We start from the raw sequence: 20,711 nt of genomic DNA, 5'->3' as shown, positions 1-20,711 counted from the left end.
GGGCAACAATTATTATTATTAAATCAGCCTCCATTAAATTAGCAAACAGAGTACTCATGTTTAGCTATCTCTTGTGAGCAACAAACCACCCTGAAACACAGCGTTTGAAAAGAACAGCCTTTTGTTACAGCTCACCATATTGTATGGGTCGGGAATTTAAGCAGGGCTCAGGTGGGTGAGTCATTGGCTCCCCATGGGGTCCACTGTGGTGTCGACCATTAAGCGGTATTCAGTTGTCAGATAGATCAACGCAGAGTTCAAATGGCTTGACTCATATGTGTAGTGCCTTGGAGAGGATGACTGGAAGACGGCTCAGCTGAGACTGTCACCTGCAGTGTCTACATGCCATGAGGCTTCTCCATATAGAGGTGGCAGGGCACCTAGACTTCCTACGTGGAAGTTCAGGACTTTCAGAGAAAGTGCTTCAAGGGACAGGAACTGTCACAGTTACTTCCACTGCGTCCTGCTGATAAAATCAGTCACAGAATCTGCCCACATTCGGGGGGGGGGGGGGGGGACAGAGAATCACCTCTCAGGGGGAGGAGTGGTTGTCTTTAGTATAAGGCACCCTATAGGTGCTTAGTGTCATAATGAAAGCAGCATATCACTAGGCCTGTGGATTGCGTGGTGTGACGGGGTATGCGTGAGTTAGGGCTTCACGGAGATGGACTGTTACATACATACGGAGCTTAACAACGTATGTTTCATCTGTGCACTTGATTATTGCAGTATTTCCTTTTTCTCACATGTGAAATGAAATACTGTCTTTTTCAGTAGTGTCACAATATTCATGAAGTCAATATTCTTTTTTTTTTTAAGAATAGATTTTTTTTTAATCGTCACCTGAGTATGTTTATTGATTTTAGAGAGAGAGGGAGAGAGAGAGAGAGAAACATCAATGTGAGAAAAAAACATCATTGGCTGCCTCCTGTACATGCCCTGACAGGGATAGAACCTGAAACAGTGTGTGCCCTGGCCAGGAATTGAAGCTGAGACCTTTTTGGTGTACTGGCTGAAGCTCCAACCAACTGAGCCACCAGGCCAAGAATAAAGTTGATATTCTAAAAAAGACATCAGAAAACCTTTGTCTGTTAAAGCAAGTAAATATTTTATACTTTGCTGGCCACATACAGTTTCTGCCCTATATTCTTTTTTGTTTGTTTTTAACAACACTTTAGAAGTATAAAAAAAAAATTCATGGCTGAAGGTAAGGTTTGGGGGTGGGGAGTGGGGAGGGATTCAAAAGTAAGCCAAGGGCCAGATTTGGCTTATAGGCTATAGTTTGCTGACCCCTGAACACAGAAAGAGCAATGCAAGTGTAAATGACTCCAATCCTAAACTATGAAGATGACTACAATATAGAAGTGAAAATCCTGCAAAATCTAGGATCTTCAACCTTAAGTCCTTAGAAGAGCATTAGGAGTAGAGGAAAAATAACTATTATCAAGAATTTAATTTGTTCCAGGGAGAACTGGGCTCTCCTATAAAAATATCATATCTACTACCCACGACAACCTCAAAGGTGGTGTATTATTCTGACTACCTAGACAGAATTAAAATATGAGCTACCTGAAGGCAAGGATCTGGGTTTCACTCATACTCAAAATCTAACACAGGACATGATATAAAATAGATTTAAATACATGCTGGATGAATTGAATTCAATGATAAAAAATCAGGGCTCAGGGAGACTCATCAAAACCTCAGAGGTCCAAAGTGGAGGTCCTGGAATTCAAAGCCAACTTCTTTGATTCCAAATGCTTTGCCCAACTCTTCCTCCCCATGCCGCCACTTTAGCCACTTGGAGCACCAACAATCTGGTCCAACAATTATTTATTAAAGCAACATGATTATTGTCCTTAGGAAAATGTCATTAAGCAGCATTTACTTGTAAATTAGATTATGTAAATTCTTAATATTTATTTTATTTTACAGAATTGCATTTGTGATTTTGAGGAATCTTTGATGTCCATGTGTTGCTCATTATAACCATTCTCTCTCAGTGTTCGTAATTATGACAAGCAAGGACAGATTCAGGTTTTATAGGGTCTAAAGTTTATATACTTTGGGTTTGTCAAGACAAAGAATGAAAAATATGATATAAAAATAGTTACGAAATGAATACCTATGTAAAATCATAAAAGAAGTTATAAGAAATTCCACATTTAAAAAATTTGAAAAATAAAACAAGTATCACAATGTCTCCCCCAAACCCATGATTTATTATCTAATTAATGCACAGACACATCTCTACAACATTTCTTTTTGAATTTTGGTATGACCAACACTTCTGAAAACAACAACAACATAGAATCAACCTGAAATGAAGACATATAGAAGAACAATTGAAATGGATTTTTACAATCTGAACTGTGTCCGGCGTTATGATTGTGTAAATACAAAATACTTTGACTGACTGATGTGTAGTTGTAAGAGTCTATCACTGAAATACTTTTTTCTTTAGGATACCTTTACCGCATCAGTGGATATAGAGGGTGTCATTTCATGTTGAAGTGCCAGACTTTGTCAGCAAAGGATGTCAGATGTGCTAACTCCAATACACTGAGATGCAAAAGTCACCCAGCTGCGCACACACAGCCTGTGTTTGCAGTACTGCTGTGTCTACTTGTGCGCTCAACACAGGATTCATATAAATTCTGTATTTGCACAATGTTTGTTTAGAAACTGCACACACAAACACACTCAAAAGAATAGTGGGGTTTTTTAAGTGTATCTTCTGCCTTATTGAACAATTTTTGACAAGAGAGAATTTTTGTTTTGATTAGACATCAATGAGAAACACATCTCTACTTGGATTTTTACGTGTCTAATAATTAGAAGAACTTTCTACAGACTTGTTTCTGGCTTCACATGCTTAAGCTTCGATTCCACTCTACCATCCTTATATTTCGGGGACCTCACACTGGGGGCTACTCCATCCAGTAGGACCTCGGGCCCTCTCCCAGTGTGCCCCCACAGTGGATGCTGGGTAAATTCTTGGAAGCCACTCCACCACAGTTTTTAGCGATCACTTAACTATGAACGAAAAAGACCATGAAGCCACAAAAACACACATGAACACACCCAAATTCAATGTATCCCCACTTCAACCCTCCCTTAACTGCAATGTACCCTCATCTCATTTTTTCCTGAACTAGATCCCGAAACTGCCTGGGCTCTCTAACACTATTTAAAGAAGTGTGACAGTAAATTGTTGCTGAAGGAAGCAATGTTCTTGACTTATTACTCTTAAAATTCCTACTCCTGAAAATTTGAAAAGCATCTGACTGAGCAAACACATTATTGCACGCCCCTCACTCTGGGTCTTGGAAGAGGTTGTTGCAAATGAGAGACCCTAGAAGCAAGGGAGAGACCATTAGCATCACATTACGTCTGCCCATGAGAGTAATTCAGAAACTGAAAAATACTGACCAGGACACCTAAAGACAGTAATTTTTGGTATTTGAAGGCAATGCTGGTTTATAGACCTTTGGAAAAGTACTATTTTATAGGACAAAATAAAACAGAAACTGGGGCACTGCCTTAGTTTCAGTGATATCTTTTAAAGTTTGTCATGGTTTTCTCTCGCCCTCTCTCCTATGTTTTAAATAAATCTGTTTCACAAGAAAGAAAGAAGCAAAGCTTCTTGTTTGTTAGATGAAAAGGGGAGTTTTATATCAGATGTCACTGAAAAGGGAGGGGTGGGTACTATTTCTTCCTTCCAAATAGGCAGACAGGATCAGACTAGCTAACATCTGGAAAGAGAAACAAGGAAATACTCAAACAATGAGGTAGTAAACCTCTCAGGGCTGAATTCAGATAGATACTGTTACTAATCGCAGCTGTTACCTTCATAATGCACCAAAACATTTAATACTTTATATACATAAGTTAGTCCAATTAAAAGCTTCTATTTACATCCTCATAATGGTTTTCATCCAGTCATTTGGAAACAATATTGAAAATCAGTTATATAGCCAAAATGGGAAATTAAAAAAAAAACACCATATATACGGAGTCATTATTATTTTTCCATCTCACTGTGAGTCAACACTCCTTTATCAAAAGTCCTGTTCAAAATTTGAAACTCTATAACAGCTATTAGGGGGGAAAAATAATAGACTAAAACATGTTTGCAAATGTTAAAAATCACCAGGCACACATTTATATAGCTTTTTGAAGGATTTGTCTTGCTAATGGAACTGTATTTTCAACTATGCATAAATAGCACACTGCTGATTTATAGGGATGTGTGGATAAAGTCCATATTGTCTATTTGGTAAAACTTTTAATCCAGCTTTACTTGAATAATTCATATATTTTATCAAATAAATGCTGAAACGGGCATTGAAAACAAACTACTACTTTGCAAAGTCAGAATTGTTCTGAAGTTTATTGACAGTTACCTGGTATTGGTCCTAGGTCAAGTTAATAATCAGTTTGACTGACAGAGTTGAACAGTGGTTTCATTTTGGCCATCCATGTTCCCTTTGGAAGTGAAATTACACTTTCACTCATGACTACCCAAACACAGTCAGTGGCCCCATCTAACCACAAGGGGGCCAGGAAGTCAATCCTACCATAGGTCCGGAAGTCAAAGTCAGAAATACTTGGGAAAAATTCCCAGGGAATTTAAGGATCAGCATCTATCATCAGAAAATCCATTGCTGCTTAAGTAGTTAGTAAAATTCACTATATTAACCACTCTAGAAACATCCCACATTTTGTATTTTCTAAATCCAATAGGTTAAATTCCATTGAATAAAGTGTTGTACTATGTGGTATTGGTGACACCGTTGTAATTAGCTAGTTATTAATAATAGGAAAGGAACAAAAGGTGAGGTTACACATTATAAGTATAGCCATTTGGGCAGCTTCACCAGGAAGCTGCAATTTCACACTCCCCAGGGAACCACTGGCTCATCCCCTGCAGATTACATGCGGGGGGGGGGGGGGGGGGGGGGGACTAGACAAAGGAGAACTTGGACCCATGCATACTCAGTGAGTCAAGGTGCCATAGGGAAGGTGCCTGTCCGTCAAGCCTGGGAACCATGGTTGGATAGAGAGGGTGGGGCCACAGCAAACCTGACAAAATTTGGAAATACATAATCTCTGGAGACAAAGGAGTTTGCTCCTCTTGGGTGGCTCTCTTGGCTCTTGTGGTTCTCTTGCATCTGCCGGTATTCCCTCCATAGCCATGTGGACCCCACATGCAACGGATTGATGAACTGCAGTGGAAAGCACAAACGAAGCCAGCCTGATGCTGGACTGGACTGTATCCCCACAGGGAATGGAAACTCTGTGCAAGGGCTTTAATCCCAGCTCTGCGGAAGCCATGGCTACGCTTCTTCCATGGTGGGACAGAGGGAAATGGGACTTTGGAAACTCAGGGATTTAATTCCACAGAAATAAAGCTTCCTACAATATCTCAGAAAGCCCACTCCTACCAGCAACCAGTTGGGAGGAGAGCTCCCCACCAATAACATTGGTAATTAACATAATAAGTGATCTAGTTAGTGTAGGTCAACATAGTCAGGGGCTAAGACTTATAAAGCTAAGTCATAACTTTAAACCATGCAAGGTCATTTATTTGAGTATTATATTCATAGAAGCCATTATAATGAGATTTCCCCCCAAATCCTTAATATATTATCTAGCTTAGAGGTCATTATTCACAGCAGCATTTGACATATCCTGCCGTGATAGTAAAGAAATGCCAAAAGTCTCAAGTTCCTGCTGCAAAGGGCATTGGGGTGTTCAATTTTACCACAGATGGTGACAAGGAACAGCTTTAGATGGCCACAAATAATAGGATACACTATTTTGACCTATCAAGGGTCTTTTAACCCAAAACTCACCCAAATTTTGCAAAATACTGTTTTCCTCCCAAGCTTAGATTTTTGCAAATGCATAAAAATTAATGTAAAGGTGGGGGAAAAATCCATAAATTATCTTGTAAATAAATCAGTGTGATTGTCAGGTACAATATCTAACTATATTTTGGATATCTAGCATAAATTGTAAACCTGTGCCATATTATGTATGGTTTGGCATTTAAAACTTTAGCAATTAAAAAAAAACAAAAACAACTTTCATTCTATGTTAAGCTTAAAGGGAAACTCATTTCTATTGTTATTTTAAAACTGAAAACACTTTTTAAATTGGCAAATCACACAGCCTATGAATTAATATTTAAATAAACACTTAAAAATATTTTCATGAATTTTTTTTTTCTGTAAACAGTTTTTATAATGGCCTTGTGGAAGTGTTTTATAGTCATCCAATATGTAGCATGAATCAATTTAGTTTAGTTCTTAGCTTGTATTCTTTTATTGATATATTGCAATGATTTCTTGATTTAAACAGCACAACTAGTTCCATTTCTTGGCTGGAGATCAATTAAATAACCACTGATGCAAGCAGTTATTACCTGCTTAAAAGGAAATCTGTGGTTTCCTTATTTAAACTGCTGAGTTTTAATGTCCATCAAAAAGTCTGTTGTTGCAATGAATAATTTAGCCATTTCAGTCTACTGAACATTTTAATACTGCAAGCTTGGGTTTAAGGCTGCAAAATACGCCTAAAGTTTCTCCCAGTCCCAAGGATCAGGACCATACTTGCTCTAGGACAACAGTTATGCATAGTTATGTTTGCTATTTGAAATAACGGATGTTTAATGGACAAACGTTTCTAATCATTATTTCGCGAAGGAAGGCTAAAGAATCGAATTTACCAAATGTAGCTGGAGAAGTGCTTGCTCACAGAGGCTTGGAAAGCATGTCCGCACGTAGGTAAGTGGCTCTAAAGGGGGCCCTTCTAAAAAGACGAAAGGTCAGCGGCTTTGCAGAAGCAGGGGTGTCGTTTCCTCCGCCCGTCCCTTGGTGGAGTTCTTGAGTCACTTTCTCCCGCCGGCCTGACCGCCTCCGCTTCCTTCGGAGCCGGCCGGCCGGTTTACCGTGTTTAACCTTTCCCCAGCGTCACTGTGCACACAGCGTGTGTAATAAACGAGCGCCGCCCCACCCCCGCGGCAATATCTCCGCCACCTCCTTCTTTGTATTTTTACCCATAAACTTTTGCTGTCGGTACCTCTCGTGCTGTCTGGAAGCTTACACTGCATCACCGGCCCCGAATGCTATTTTTCAGCTCAGCCACTGACATTTCTGAACTGCGAAGCAGTTTTAAGCAAGCGAGGCTACTGGGTAAATTTAAAACAAAGCAAAACGCACACGCGCGCACCCTGAATATTGTAAGTTAAGGTGGGGTATCTGGCACAGAGAGGCGAGCTTTTCTTAAACGTCCATTAGCGCGGAATAGTAGGTAACCAATTTCATATTTTATATCTTGGCTTCAAAGGGACGTTTCTTTGTATCGTCCTCAAAAAACGAAAAAATGAGCCCCCCTGGCTCCAGCGTCCCCCGAGCATCTGCGTCACGCAGGACGCTGCGCCGCTCGCAGCCGCGCGGGTGCGGGAGCCGAGCGCGGCTCCCACTGCAGCCCCGGAGAACCGGCTCTTTAATGTGTCGCAGCCGGTTACTCTCCATCCCATTTCCTCCCGAACCCTTTCCTCGCGGGCTGGGAAGATCAATGCAGCCTCCGGGCTGAACGGCCAGGCGGGGTTCGCGGGTGGGAGCGGAGCCGGATATCATCCTCCCCGGGTGAGGTCTAGTGCGGGCGGGGGGCGGGGGGTTAAGTCCCCCGGTTCCGTTTAATGAAATTGCTGAGCGCTCGCGACCCTGGCGCCGAGCCTGCGGAAGTGGGGCGGGTGGGGGAAGCCGCTGCCCGCCTCCATTCATCCTCGCGCCCGCGGAGGCTGGAGTGGGAGCGTCAGTCTCTCGACAGCGGGAGGAAGGGAGCGGGGAGCTGCGGGTGCGGCAAGGGCGCCCCGAGGTCTCCATCCCTCGCCCACCGCCACCCCGCCCCTTGCGTACCCTTCCCCAGAGCCGCGCCTCCGGGCTCAGCCGCCGTTGCGCGGCTGGCACTGCGGGAAGGTGGGAGTCGGGACCACGGGGAGCGAGAGTAAAGCCCCGAGGCTGGGGCTCGGGCGGCCGGCCGCGCTGTTCTCCATGCCGCGCACGTCGGGCCCATTTCCCACGCTGGCTTGGCGCGGCGGCGGGGTTGGTGGGGATGAGAGCGCGGGGGGCGGGGGCGGGGGCGGGCTGGAGACTACCTCCCGCTCGCAGTGAGAAAACCACTCCACTGTGAAGGACGCGCTGCGCCCCGGGTCATCTGGGAAGAAATTTGCTGCGCGCTGGGGAAAGGCGCCCCCCCGCCCCCCGCCCCCCGCGCCCCTCACCAGCGTGCGCGCGCTCAGTGCGCGCCCGGGAGGTGGGTGAATGAAGGGAGATGTGCAGGAGCTGGTTCAAGTTTACGGCCTGGTGCAGAATCAGGGAGTGCACCATGTCTCTGTCCCCGCCGCTGCCTGAAGTTTGCAAAATCTTAGTCCAGGCAGCGAGGGGAGTGAGTGCCCTGCACCATGTCGCCGCGCATCGGAATGCTCCGGTGCAAGACTGCGGAGTGGAGACAGCTTCCTTCTGTCTCCTGGGATCCTGGGGAAAATGAGGGGACCGTGTGACGAGGGAGGCAGGCGTTCTGACAAACCGGAGTTTGCCAGATACCAGGGGGATTTGGCGTGGCTGCCACTCGGCCGGCCGGGAAGGCGCTGCGGCGCCGGCCCCTCCCCACCCCTGCTCCAGACTGCGGCGGTGCGCACGGAGTCTGCGCGCGGGGCTTTTCTCGCTGATGCTGCAGATACGGAGCCGAGAGGCTCCGGCGGCGACGGCGGCGGGGTGGGGGGCTGGGGGTGCGGGGGGCGGTGAAGGCCAGGCTCCCGGCTTGGCCGCGGAGCAGGAGCCGCTGCCCCCTGAATGCTGCTGCTTTAGCAGACTGGAAAATACTTGCCAGGCCCCCGGCACATACCACACACATTTCCACCTCCGCGCCTCGCTGTTCCCCACGGGGACAGCTTGGAAATCTCTGCGCTTCTCCCCCCGTCCCTGCTGGCTGCGCCACCCCAAACAGCCGCGCGCTGCAGCTGCTCGTAGACTTTATTGCTGTTTGTCTGGTTTAAATCATTCTGCCTCTTCACACGGGTCTCGTAAAGACAGAGTACCCACTATGGACTGAGATATATTTTTTCTTTTAGCTTTAAATTTTCCTTTAAGGGGAGGCCCTTAAACGCCTATAGCTTGGACAGAGGCGCTAAGGACTAACTACATCCCAGCAGCAGACCCCTTTCTCTTTGGAGGTAGTAAGTCTTCTCCCCAAATATGTCCTGCCCGCTTCAACCCCCTTAATCTTGGAGGGGCCCCCTCGCTTAACCGCCGCCAAAATAAATGAAGAGTAGATGGGCACCGTTCAGGAAACACAACCAGAGCTGGGATCTGATGAGGCGGGCTGCGGGGCCGTGACTGATCCCGGGGAAGCCTCGCGTGGGGGACTACCAGGCACGCTCAAGTGGCACAAAGTCAAAAAAAAAAAAAAAAAAAAAAGGAAATAAAAGGAGCTAGGGACACTTCGGCACACAAAGTTGCCATTAAAGTTTATTTCCCTTTTATCCAGATAGGTGACGCTACACTTTGCCAGTTACTAAAGGCTGCAGGATTTTGCTCAGAAAATAATATCGAGGCTTCCAACATGTGTTTACTCCCCAGGCGCGCGCGCACACTGGGTACACCCCCTGAGCAAGCACCAAGACCGGACTGCCAGGCATTTAAATAAAGACAAGCACCCACCCGCCCACCTTCCCACCCCAGCCCCTGTCCACCGAGGTCAACCCTCCCAAAAAGGGCTCTCTCTCCCGCTTTCTCTGGAGTTTTATGTTCTCTCCTAACCACCGCAGCCCGTCATGTTTTCTCAGAGCACCAGCGGGGCTCCCTGGGCGCACGCGGGCTCCCCAAGCCCACGGTAACCATCCCCTAACCAAGGTGCCAAACCGCACACCCGCGGAGGCCCTTCGGGGGGTGGGGGTCAGACTCTGGGAAGAGGCGAGGAAGGAAGAAGCGGGCACGTTCCCTGACCCCCGCTCCAGCCCCGCACACTCGCGCTGGGCACTGGGCAGGAAGAAATTTACCAGCCCGAGGGAGGGAGAGGGGGTCCCTCCGAGAAGACAGTGGCCGCGCTCACGGGGGACCTGGGGGGCGGGGGCCTGGCTAGAGGGACCGACCGGGACAGTGCACGCTCGGAAGCGGCCCGGGGCGCCGCGGCCGGGGTGCTGGGAGCGCCGAGGCGGACTAGGGCACCCTCGGGTCCGTGCCCCCGCCCCGGCACCCCTCCCCCCCCCTCCGTGAGTGTGTAGTTTCCCCGCCGCCGCCGCAGCGTCAGGGACAAGCTTGAGCCGCCAGCAGCAGCCTCCACTTTGGGCAAACTTGCGGGTTTCGGGCCGGCGGCCGGCGAGCCGGAGCTTCCCACTCGCCATTCGGCGTCTTCGGGCTGCGGCGGCTCGAGGGGCGGCGGGAGCGCCCGCGCTGGACGCCCCCAGACGCGAGAGGGGACCAGACAACTGCGGAATTCACCCGCCGCGCCGGGGCACTTCCGAGGCAGCGGCCGGCTGGCACTTTTTTTTCCCCTTGGCAAACTGTGTGCGCGCGCGCACGCGCGAGTGTGTGTGTGTGTGTGTGTGTGTGTGTGTGTGTGCGTGCGTGCGTGTGTGTGTGTGTGCGTGTGTGTGTTTCTTTTCCGAGCTACTTGGCAGCTGTCTCCGACTCCACCCCCCCTCCAACCCCTCCCCAGCGCCTTTGGCTTTCCTTCGGAAACCCGGACAGAATTGGGCATCTTTGTTAATTGCCGTTGGGGGAGCCCGGCGGGAGGCTCTCGCCGGCCCACGTCGCCTGCGCCCAGAGCCTGGTTCGCTCACCTTTGAACTGCAAAGGGATCAAGTTCAGCTCGAGTTGCCCGCAGTGGGACTGGGGAAGGAAGCGGCTCGCGCGGGAGAGAGTGGGAGAAGGGGAAAGGGGAAGGGAGAGGAGGGAGGAGGGGAGGGAGGGAGGGAGGGAGCGGGCGAGCGCGGGGGGAGGGAGGGGAGGGACCGCGAGCGCGGGGAGCGGGAGGGAGGCTGCAATCTCCTCCCTGAATCGCGCACGGCGCTGCAGATCCCAGTGCTCCGACACGCGGGCCGAATGCAGGTGAGGGAAGGCGCGGACTCTGCGGCTGCGAACCCAAACTTGGGCACCGCGCGGCGCGGGCGGCTCAGCCTTCGCCCCCGCGGGCGCACGGCGGCTGCGGCTTCAGGCGGCGGCTCCGTGACTAATGACCTTGCGCAGAGTTGTTAAGAAAAAAGAGAAGAGCAGCTTTCGGGGCGAGAAGGGACCGACTCTCCGGGCATCTCGGAAGATGGCTCGGGCTGCTCTGCGGCGCGCGGGCGGCACCCGGACGCGGACCGCTCCGTGAGGCGGGCGGGCTCGGCTGCTCGGCGCCCGGAGCGACCTGACGGGCATTCTCCGTTCCCCATCGGCGGACCGGCTCCCCCGCTGCCCGAGCGGAGTCGGCGGAGTCGGAGTTGAGAGCGGCTTGTTGCTGACCCCGGCGCCTCGTGCGGGGAGCGAGCGAGCGACTCGGGTCTGCCCGGGCGGCCGGAGGACCAGCTGGGTCTGGCGCGAGGGACTGGAACGCGAATCGGACTCAAGTCCCGCAGCAGCCAAGAAGCAGCAGGGGTGGCGGGCGGGGGAGGCTGCCGGCTAGCTCCCTGCGGCTCCCCGGCTCCGCGGCCCGGGCGGCCCCGGCCCCGGCCCCCTCCGCCTGAGCCCGGACGGGGCCCGGACCCTCCGCCCGCTGCGGGGATGACTCCGGGCAGGGGCGCGCAGCCCGCGGCGCGCAGTGTCCCGTGAACTGTGAGTACCGCGACTGCACGGCGGCCGGCGAGCGGGCGATTAGCACCCACTGCATGAATTATGAAACCGTAACTTTCGGAAGAAGCTGAAGGAAGAGAAGGAGGATCTGTCGCCGGTGTCCCCGGGCCGCCCGCGCGCGCCGCTCTCGCCCCCTCCCTCCTCCTGTCCCCGCCGCGCCGGCCGTTCGCCGAGAGGGGCGCGGGCCGGGCGGAGGGGGGCGCCCGGGGGGGCCGTGTCTAGAAGGCGCAGTAGCAGCAGCAGCAGGAGAAGATGCTGAGGATGCGGACCGCGGGGTGGGCGCGCGGCTGGTGCCTGGGCTGCTGTCTCCTCCTGCCGCTGTCGCTCAGCCTGGCGGCCGCCAAGCAACTCCTCCGGTACCGGCTGGCGGAGGAGGGCCCGGCCGACGTCCGCGTCGGCAACGTCGCCTCGGACCTGGGCATCGTGACCGGCTCGGGCGAGGTGACTTTCAGCCTGGAGTCGGGCTCGGAGTACCTGAAGATCGACAACCTCACGGGGGAGCTGAGCACGAGCGAGCGGCGCATCGACCGCGAGAAGCTGCCCCAGTGTCAGATGATCTTCGACGAAAACGAGTGCTTCCTGGACTTCGAGGTGTCGGTGATCGGGCCCTCGCAGAGCTGGGTGGACCTGTTCGAGGGCCGGGTCATCGTGCTGGACATCAACGACAACACGCCCACCTTCCCGTCGCCCGTGCTCACGCTGACGGTGGAGGAGAACCGGCCGGTGGGCACGCTGTACCTGCTGCCCACCGCCACCGACCGCGACTTCGGCCGCAACGGCATCGAGCGCTACGAGCTGCTGCAGGAGCCCGGGGGCGGCGGCGAGGGTCGGCGCGCGGGGCCGGCCGACAGCGCCCCCTACCCCGGGGGCGGCGGGAGCGGCGCGGGCGCCGGCGGCTCCAAGCGGCGCCCGGACGCGCCCGAGGGCGGCGGCGGCGGCGGGTCGGGCCCGGGCGGCGGCCGGAGCAGCGTGTTCGAGCTGCAGGTGGCCGACACCCCGGACGGCGAGAAGCAGCCGCAGCTGATCGTGAAGGGGGCGCTGGACCGCGAGCAGCGCGACTCCTACGAGCTGACCCTGCGGGTGCGCGACGGCGGCGACCCGCCCCGCTCCTCGCAGGCCATCCTGCGGGTGCTCATCACCGACGTGAACGACAACAGCCCCCGCTTCGAGAAGAGCGTGTACGAAGCCGACCTGGCGGAGAACAGCGCGCCGGGGACCCCCATCCTGCAGCTGCGCGCCGCCGACCTGGACGTGGGGGTCAACGGGCAGATCGAGTACGTGTTCGGCGCGGCCACCGAGTCGGTGCGGCGGCTGCTGCGCCTGGACGAGACGTCGGGCTGGCTCAGCGTCCTGCACCGCATCGACCGCGAGGAGGTCGGCCAGCTGCGCTTCACCGTCATGGCGCGCGACCGCGGGCAGCCCCCCAAGACCGACAAGGCCACCGTGGTCCTGGTCATCAGGGACGAGAACGACAACGTGCCGGCCATTGAGATCCGCAAGATCGGGCGCATCCCGCTCAAGGACGGGGTGGCCAGCGTGGCGGAGGACGTGCTGGTGGACACGCCCATCGCGCTGGTGCAGGTGTCGGACCGCGACCAGGGCGAGAACGGCGTGGTCACCTGCACCGTGGTGGGCGACGTGCCCTTCCAGCTGAAGCCGGCCAGCGACACCGAGGGCGACCAGAACAAGAAGAAGTACTTCCTGCACACCTCGGCGCCGCTGGACTACGAGGCCACCCGCGAGTTCCACGTGGTCATCGTGGCGGTGGACTCCGGCAGCCCCAGCCTCTCGAGCAACAACTCGCTGACCGTGCGGGTGGCGGACACCAACGACAACGCGCCGGCGTTCGGGCAGGCGGTGGTGGAGGTGTACTTCCCCGAGAACAACGCGCCCGGCGAGCGCGTGGCCACCGTGCTGGCGAGCGACGCGGACAGCGGCCGGAACGCCGAGGTGGCCTACGCGCTGGACCCCTCGGTGGCGGGGGTGTTCGCCATCGACCCCGACTCCGGCGACATCCTGGTGCACGCGGTGCTGGACCGCGAGCAGACCGACCGGTACGAGTTCACGGTGACGGCCAGAGACAAAGGCGTCCCGGGGCTGCAGGGCAGCGCCACCGTGATCGTGCAGGTGGCCGACAGGAACGACAACGACCCCAAGTTCATGCAGGACGTCTTCACCTTCTACGTGAAGGAGAACCTGCAGCCCAACAGCCCCGTGGGCATGGTCACGGTGATGGACGCCGACAAGGGGCGCAACGCCGAGATGAGCCTGTACATCGAGGAGAACGGCGACGTGTTCTCCATCGAGAACGACACGGGCACCATTTACTCCACCGTGTCCTTTGACCGGGAGCAGCAGACCACGTACACCTTCCGAGTCAAGGCCGTGGACGGAGGGGACCCCCCCAGGTCCGCCACAGCCACGGTCTCGCTCTTCGTGATGGATGAAAATGACAACGCCCCCGCGGTCACCCTCCCCAGAAACCTGTCCTACACCTTGCTGCCCCCTTCGAGCAACGTCAGGACGGTGGTAGCTACGGTGCTGGCCACGGACAGCGACGACGGCATCAACGCAGACCTGAACTTCAGCATCGTGGGGGGGAACCCCTTCAAGCTGTTCGAGATCGACCCCACCAGCGGCGTGGTGTCCCTGGTGGGGAAGCTCACGCAGAAGCACTACGGCTTGCACAGGCTGGTGGTGCAGGTGAACGACAGCGGGCAGCCGGCCCAGTCCACCACCGCGCTGGTGCACGTGTTCGTCAACGAGAGCGTCTCCAACGCCACGGTGGTGGACGCCCAGATAGCCCGGAGCCTGCACACCCCGCTCACCCAGGACATCGCCGGCGACCCGAGCTATGAAATCAGCAAGCAGAGGCTCAGCATTGTCATCGGGGTGGTGGCTGGGATTATGGCAGTGATCCTAATCATCTTAATCGTGGTGATGGCAAGGTACTGCCGGTCCAAAAATAAAAACGGCTATGAGGCCGGCAAGAAAGACCACGAAGACTTTTTTACACCCCAGCAGCATGACAAATCGAAAAAGCCTAAAAAAGACAAGAAAAGCAAAAAATCTAAGCAGCCTCTCTACAGCAGCATCGTCACTGTAGAAGCTTCCAAACCAAACGGGCAGAGGTACGACAGCGTGAACGAGAAGCTGTCGGACAGCCCCAGCATGGGCCGGTACCGGTCGGTGAACGGGGGGCCCGGCAGCCCTGACCTGGCCAGGCACTACAAATCTAGTTCCCCGCTGCCCACTGTCCAGCTTCACCCCCAGTCACCCACGGCAGGGAAAAAACACCAGGCCGTGCAAGATCTGCCACCAGCCAACACGTTTGTGGGAGCAGGAGACAACATCTCCATTGGATCGGATCACTGCTCTGAATACAGCTGTCAGACCAATAACAAGTACAGCAAACAGGTAAGACGCATCCCACACCTCATGTAACTACCCCGGAGAAGGCCGGTAACCCTGGGACAGAGCATCTTCTGCAAAGTGTGGCCTTCTCTTTGCGTTAAGGCTGTGATTTAAGGTTTTAATAGGAAGTTAATGGCCACTCAGACAACATTATTTTGGTAGAGCCCGTCTGTGCAAGGGGCACCACTCGTGTGTTGCAAGTTAGACCCACGTTTACTAAGCGACTAAAGAAAATATTCAGAGTAGGCAGTGTTTTGTACCTCTTTGTGCTTACAGCCTCAGTTCATCCTAATACTGTGTTTCCAGAAGAAATACGGATACATTGTTTGGATGGTTAGCTTTAACCTGAAATGATTTTTTATTTATTTGTATTTTTGTGGCTCCTAAGGGGAAAGGTGCATCCAGAGAGAATGTCGAAAGTTGCTACTGCTGGTATCTCTGCAACTTGGACACTGTAGAAGTTTCAGCAGTGTTACGCCTTATGCAGAATCTTACAGAGAAAGGGATGCTGAGTCATGCTAATGTACCAAGTCTGAAATACAGAAGTACTGACTGTTGACAAAAATGCTGGTTTGAAAATATTTAGTGATAGGCAGATGTCATGCAAAACCACATTTTTAATACTTCTGCACCTATAGCAGTTAGACTTCTATGAGGTTATACGATCAGCATTTGCATCCTTCATGTTTGGTATTAAAAGTTTATAAGCAAAAGTACACTGTATGAACCAGGTATTTAAGCAAAGCAACAAAAGTGTTCCTGTCTGTGGGCAAGGTGATGTTGGTATACATTGTGCTATACTGAGGCTGTCAAAGTTATGTGAAGTATTTGGTACAGTTGTTTCTCAGTGAAATGTAGAAACAGTAAAAAAAAAAAAAAAAAATAGTACATTTTGAGGTTAACTGCATAAAATGTAAAATTTATTTTTTGAAAGTTTTGCTTGGGTGATATATAACACTCACAAGTTTACTTTTTACACCCAGCAAACTTTGACACACAGCAAATAAACCCTTTTGGGAACTGCTGTAATGCGGTAGCCCCTCTGCTAATAAATCTAATAAATGACGTATTCCTTAATTTCAGACTTATCTCAAGAAACACATTTATCACTATCAAAGAGTATCACTAATAGTTTTTCTATTAGATCTGCTTTGCATGTGGAATGTGTGATCTGAGAATAATTAAGGCAATGGAAAAAGTTATTTTAAGCCTTATAAAACCGAGCTATTTGGATAAGGAGAATCAGAGTTGATAATGCTTTTATATCCAATAATCAAAGCAATCCAAGAAAACACAGGTTTGAACTACATTGCATTAAATGGCTTTTGAAAATACGTCTTTTGATGCACTTGAGCCGGAGTTATTTACTTCTTTTAAAGTGAAATTTAACAACTGGAAAGTTGATGTCTGTTGTGTCATTGCTTTACCTGGAGTTAGAAGCAGATTTTTGTTTTCTTTTGGGTGCTTTTATCAGTTTTCTAAACAGGGGCAATTGAGGTTAAAATAATAGCACTTTTGTAAAATTACTTATAAGATAAACACCCACAAATAAATTGAGATCTGTAGAAATTTCCCTAGTAAATGGTAATTTGTAAAGCAAAAGCCACTGAGGAGATCTTTCTGCAGAATATTTACTACTCAGCTGTCATTCCTAATAGGACTTTTTGTCTTGTGGCTGAATGGCATTTGCATTCTAAATGATGGAACCTGAAACTTTTGAGTTGACACATCCCTGGCAGATTTATAGATTTTTTTTTTTTTTTTAATGTAACCACCTCATATGTTCTGTGCTGTCACTTAGGCTTTCTTTGGCTCATCAAATGGGGTTAACTCTATATTCTTGAATATTTGAAACAGCCAATACCAAGACTGTTGTGGCATCCTGTTTAAAGGCAAAGTGATATGCTCATAAATAAACTAATGTATGGTGTAAGTCTCTTAGCTGAGCAAAGAAGTTCACATCCCCTGCAAAGCCAATGGAATAAATCATGCCGTTTTCAGAAAGTGACTTTGGAAAACTTGTATGTCATTAGGTATTCAACAGATGTATAAAGTTTTAACCACAATAAATAGCTGACCTAAAATGAAATAAAGGGGAATGGAATACATTCCCCTTAATGTAATTAGTAATAGTAATTGATACACTTCATCTCAATATTGCTGTCAGGGGACAGGGATCCATTTACAAAGTTACATTTCCTTTAGGCATCTGACATAATAAACAGGCTCTGTTTTGGTTCTGATTTTTGTTTGTAGCATACATGATTTTTCTCTTTTTATTAAAAAAAAACAGATATTACCTTTAGATTTTACACAATGCCAGAATGCATTTTCTTTGATTAAACTTGACATAAAATAAAATTTAAAAAATGAATACAGGTTTTTTTTATATTTCCCCCCTTTGATACTGAATCTAGAGGGTTGCCATCTTTTAATTCCTTACTGGAGGGATTAATTAAAAACCTGAGATTTCATCTGACATGAAGCCTTTTTCCTAAATTGCTTTATCATAGTTCTTTACTTGATATTATGGAAGTGGTGTCTGTTACAATGTTCTTATCTTCATGAAATGAGACATTTTGAAGTGGTGCTCCTAAGTCCTCTTAACGGCTACATTGCAATAAACAGCTTTATAGAAATAAAAGTTTGTAAATAATGCCCCTCTCCCTCCATGTTAGGCTTGTTTTCACAGCTCTAGCGACATTCAAAGGCAGCTTCTATAGTTACCCTTGGGTAGAAGCTAGGAGATGTGTGTTGCAGAGTTGCTGGAATTCTTTCTAAAATTCACACATTAGGAAAACTGATGATGTAAGCCCAGGTTTTCCAAGTTCAGAGGTTTGCAGTGGAAGCTCTTGGTCAATAATCCTGTGTCTAGTTGAACAAAACGTGGACCCTTGACAACACTCTTGAGATTAAGTGTCCACCTTTCCATTTCATTCTTGCTTTGCTTGATAAACCTCGTCTTGGTGGTAATTAAAGTTTTATAACCTGGAAGTACATCTGTGTTTTTAATTTGTAAAATTAAAACGGAAGCATTTTATTTTTCTATTTAGTTTTAAATCTCCAGTGTTTTCTTGTGTTAAGTATTTTTCAGTTTTCTTAAAAAATTAACATAATTCCAACATATTAGTAAAGTGTAAAAGTGCAGTTATCACTTTGCTTATTATGTTCAAGTCCTTTTGAGCTCATCCTGGCCATGCTGTTATTTAGATAATGCACTGGCAAGTAAACACTTTATTGTGTTTAGTAAGTGGAAAATAAGATACTTTATTTTTTGGCAAGAGTATAGAGGATACAGCTTCAGTAAACATTAATTTAAAGATCCATTTGTAGCCGATTCTGAAATACTCAAGAAAAATTTATATTAACTCCAGTGACAGTTTTCCTTTGCGCAAGGAGCTGCTGAGTGTAGTCTGAATAATGTTCTCTTAATTGATCAAGTGTTGCCCAATATTCATTGTACACTTAGTAAAAAAATATGGCAGGAATTATTTTTTTAAATTAAAAATTGGAAAGCAAATGGATGACGTGACTTGTCATCATCTATTAGAGCTCTAAGCAGTGAGAAAATTAAATATCAATTTGTGTACGTATGTTTCACCATCTACGTTACAGTGGAAATGCATCTGCGGAGTGATGTTAACCATAGCGTCCAGTTTTAATTCTATAAGCATAATTTCTACAGTATGGTTCTCCGATCTATAACCAAGGACACCTCTCAGGAGGTACAGTGAATATACATACGGTGGGGTCTCTGTTACCATTGGCCTGATATCTTAGACAAGAAACTAATAACCGAGGAAGGTGAGGCTGTTTTTAGTCAAGAGTATCTCCTAAGGCAGATTACCTGCATCTCTGGGTGGTGCAAGGAAAGGACGGGGCCAGCACTGATTTGATCGCAATGAACATGAACTTTTTTAAGGAAGTTCAGGTGCGACTATTTGAAACTTATCCCAAATTTATTAAGTAAATTAATGACTTAGACCTAAAACCACAAAGTCAATGTATAGATTTTTAAGTAAATAATCACCTGGATAAGTGTAGCCAAATCACTCTACCTTGTTATCTTCCTGTCTTGGAGTAATGACATATTTCATATGTGGAAAAGTGTGCACAGGATACACATGGCAGGAGCTCTCCCCTCTTTCCGCCTGCGCCCTCCCAGACACGTCCAGATGTGTCGTGTAAGCTAGTGGTGCCACTCGACTTCTGCTTGTGGTATTTGTACCTTGACATGCGGGCTATATTTTAACGCTAAACGCACACAAAATCTGAATAAAACATATGATAATCAACTGCTTCATGTCTGTATCTGAAATCACTAGTCATCACATTTCAAAGTTAAAAGACATCAGCTCAACCTGTCCCCTCATTTTGTAGGCGAGGAGAGTGAGCCGAATATGAAAAAGTAACTTGATTTCATTTTATAGTCACAAGAAAATCGGGGAGATGATGTGGCCTGGAGTCCGAGTCACGGAACGCGGAGCCCACTGCTCTTTTTATTCTCATGCCACCTCGGGGGGTGGGGGTGTGAATTTTTGTAGCTTCCTCTGTATATATTCAATAATGACAGGAACCTGCTGAGATATATTTATGTGTCTATAACTGTATATTTGGCTATGTAGACAGACATTTAAAAAATGGAATATAATTCTGCTCTAGGTGCTTGTTTTTATTTGTAAAATTATTGGGCAAATTGACATTCAAATGTTATAGATTTTTAAAAGAAATTCTTATTTATTTTCCCCTTATGGAAGATGTCCATTGATGACATACATGAAAGGAACTTAACGTGGTTTAGAAGAGATGTTCAACAAGTTAATGGACAGAGTTTATAATTTTAGCAGGACAGTGACAATAGATGTAAGTACCTATCTAGCATTTAGAATATCCTCAGTAAAAACACTCTTTTAGTGGAAATGAATGAAAGCTTTCTATACATTATGTATGAAACCTTGTATGCATTGTATCTGGGATAACCCTCGACCTTTCCCATCAGTCCTGGTGATTCCTTTTGCTTCTGCACTCCTTTGCATTTTGCCAGCTTGGCTAATGCACTTTATCTTAGCAGCATCCTTGATGTAAGGGAGGGCCAAACGTAGGGTTACAGTGTGAGTACACAAAACACAGTTTATTATTGTATTCATTATTGTATTATTTTCCATACAAACAACTATAAGTCTACATTTGCCCCACTGTGTACAACTGTGAGCTAATTTTTCCTCTAAATTTGTTTTCTAGCAAAATTTTAGGAGAATGTGACCTTTTGTTGTTTTTCAATCGGATTGTTTCCTTGTTAGACAATTAACAAATCTAGTGGAGTAGAGTCTAAAGAATTTATTAATTTCAAAATGAAATCTGAACTATTTTTAAAACTAAATATAATGTGACAAAACCATTGCTTTGTCATAGCCACTTTAACATCGGTTTTAACATCAATGGTAAACATTTTAA

The 20,711-nt window shown here is 48.7% G+C and overlaps 1 protein-coding gene across 1 annotated transcript in view; it reads left to right on the top strand.

Moving 5' to 3' along the window:
• Positions 1-12,065: 12,065 nt before the first annotated feature.
• PCDH7 (protocadherin 7) overlaps positions 12,066-20,711 on the top strand; it is a 393,817-nt gene continuing 385,171 nt past the window's right edge. The window contains exon 1 of the mRNA XM_087827900.1: positions 12,066-15,260. Within this exon, the coding sequence (XP_087684026.1) occupies positions 12,096-15,260 (3,165 nt within the window). The 5' untranslated portion in view covers positions 12,066-12,095. The remainder of the gene's footprint in view (positions 15,261-20,711) is intronic.

Source organism: Miniopterus natalensis, chromosome 1 (genome assembly GCF_054644295.1).
Source record: "Miniopterus natalensis isolate mMinNat1 chromosome 1, mMinNat1.hap1, whole genome shotgun sequence".
Taxonomy (NCBI): domain Eukaryota; kingdom Metazoa; phylum Chordata; class Mammalia; order Chiroptera; family Miniopteridae; genus Miniopterus; species Miniopterus natalensis.
The sequence above is the reverse complement of the archived record's forward strand: the minus strand, read 5'-3'. Positions and strand labels throughout refer to the sequence as shown.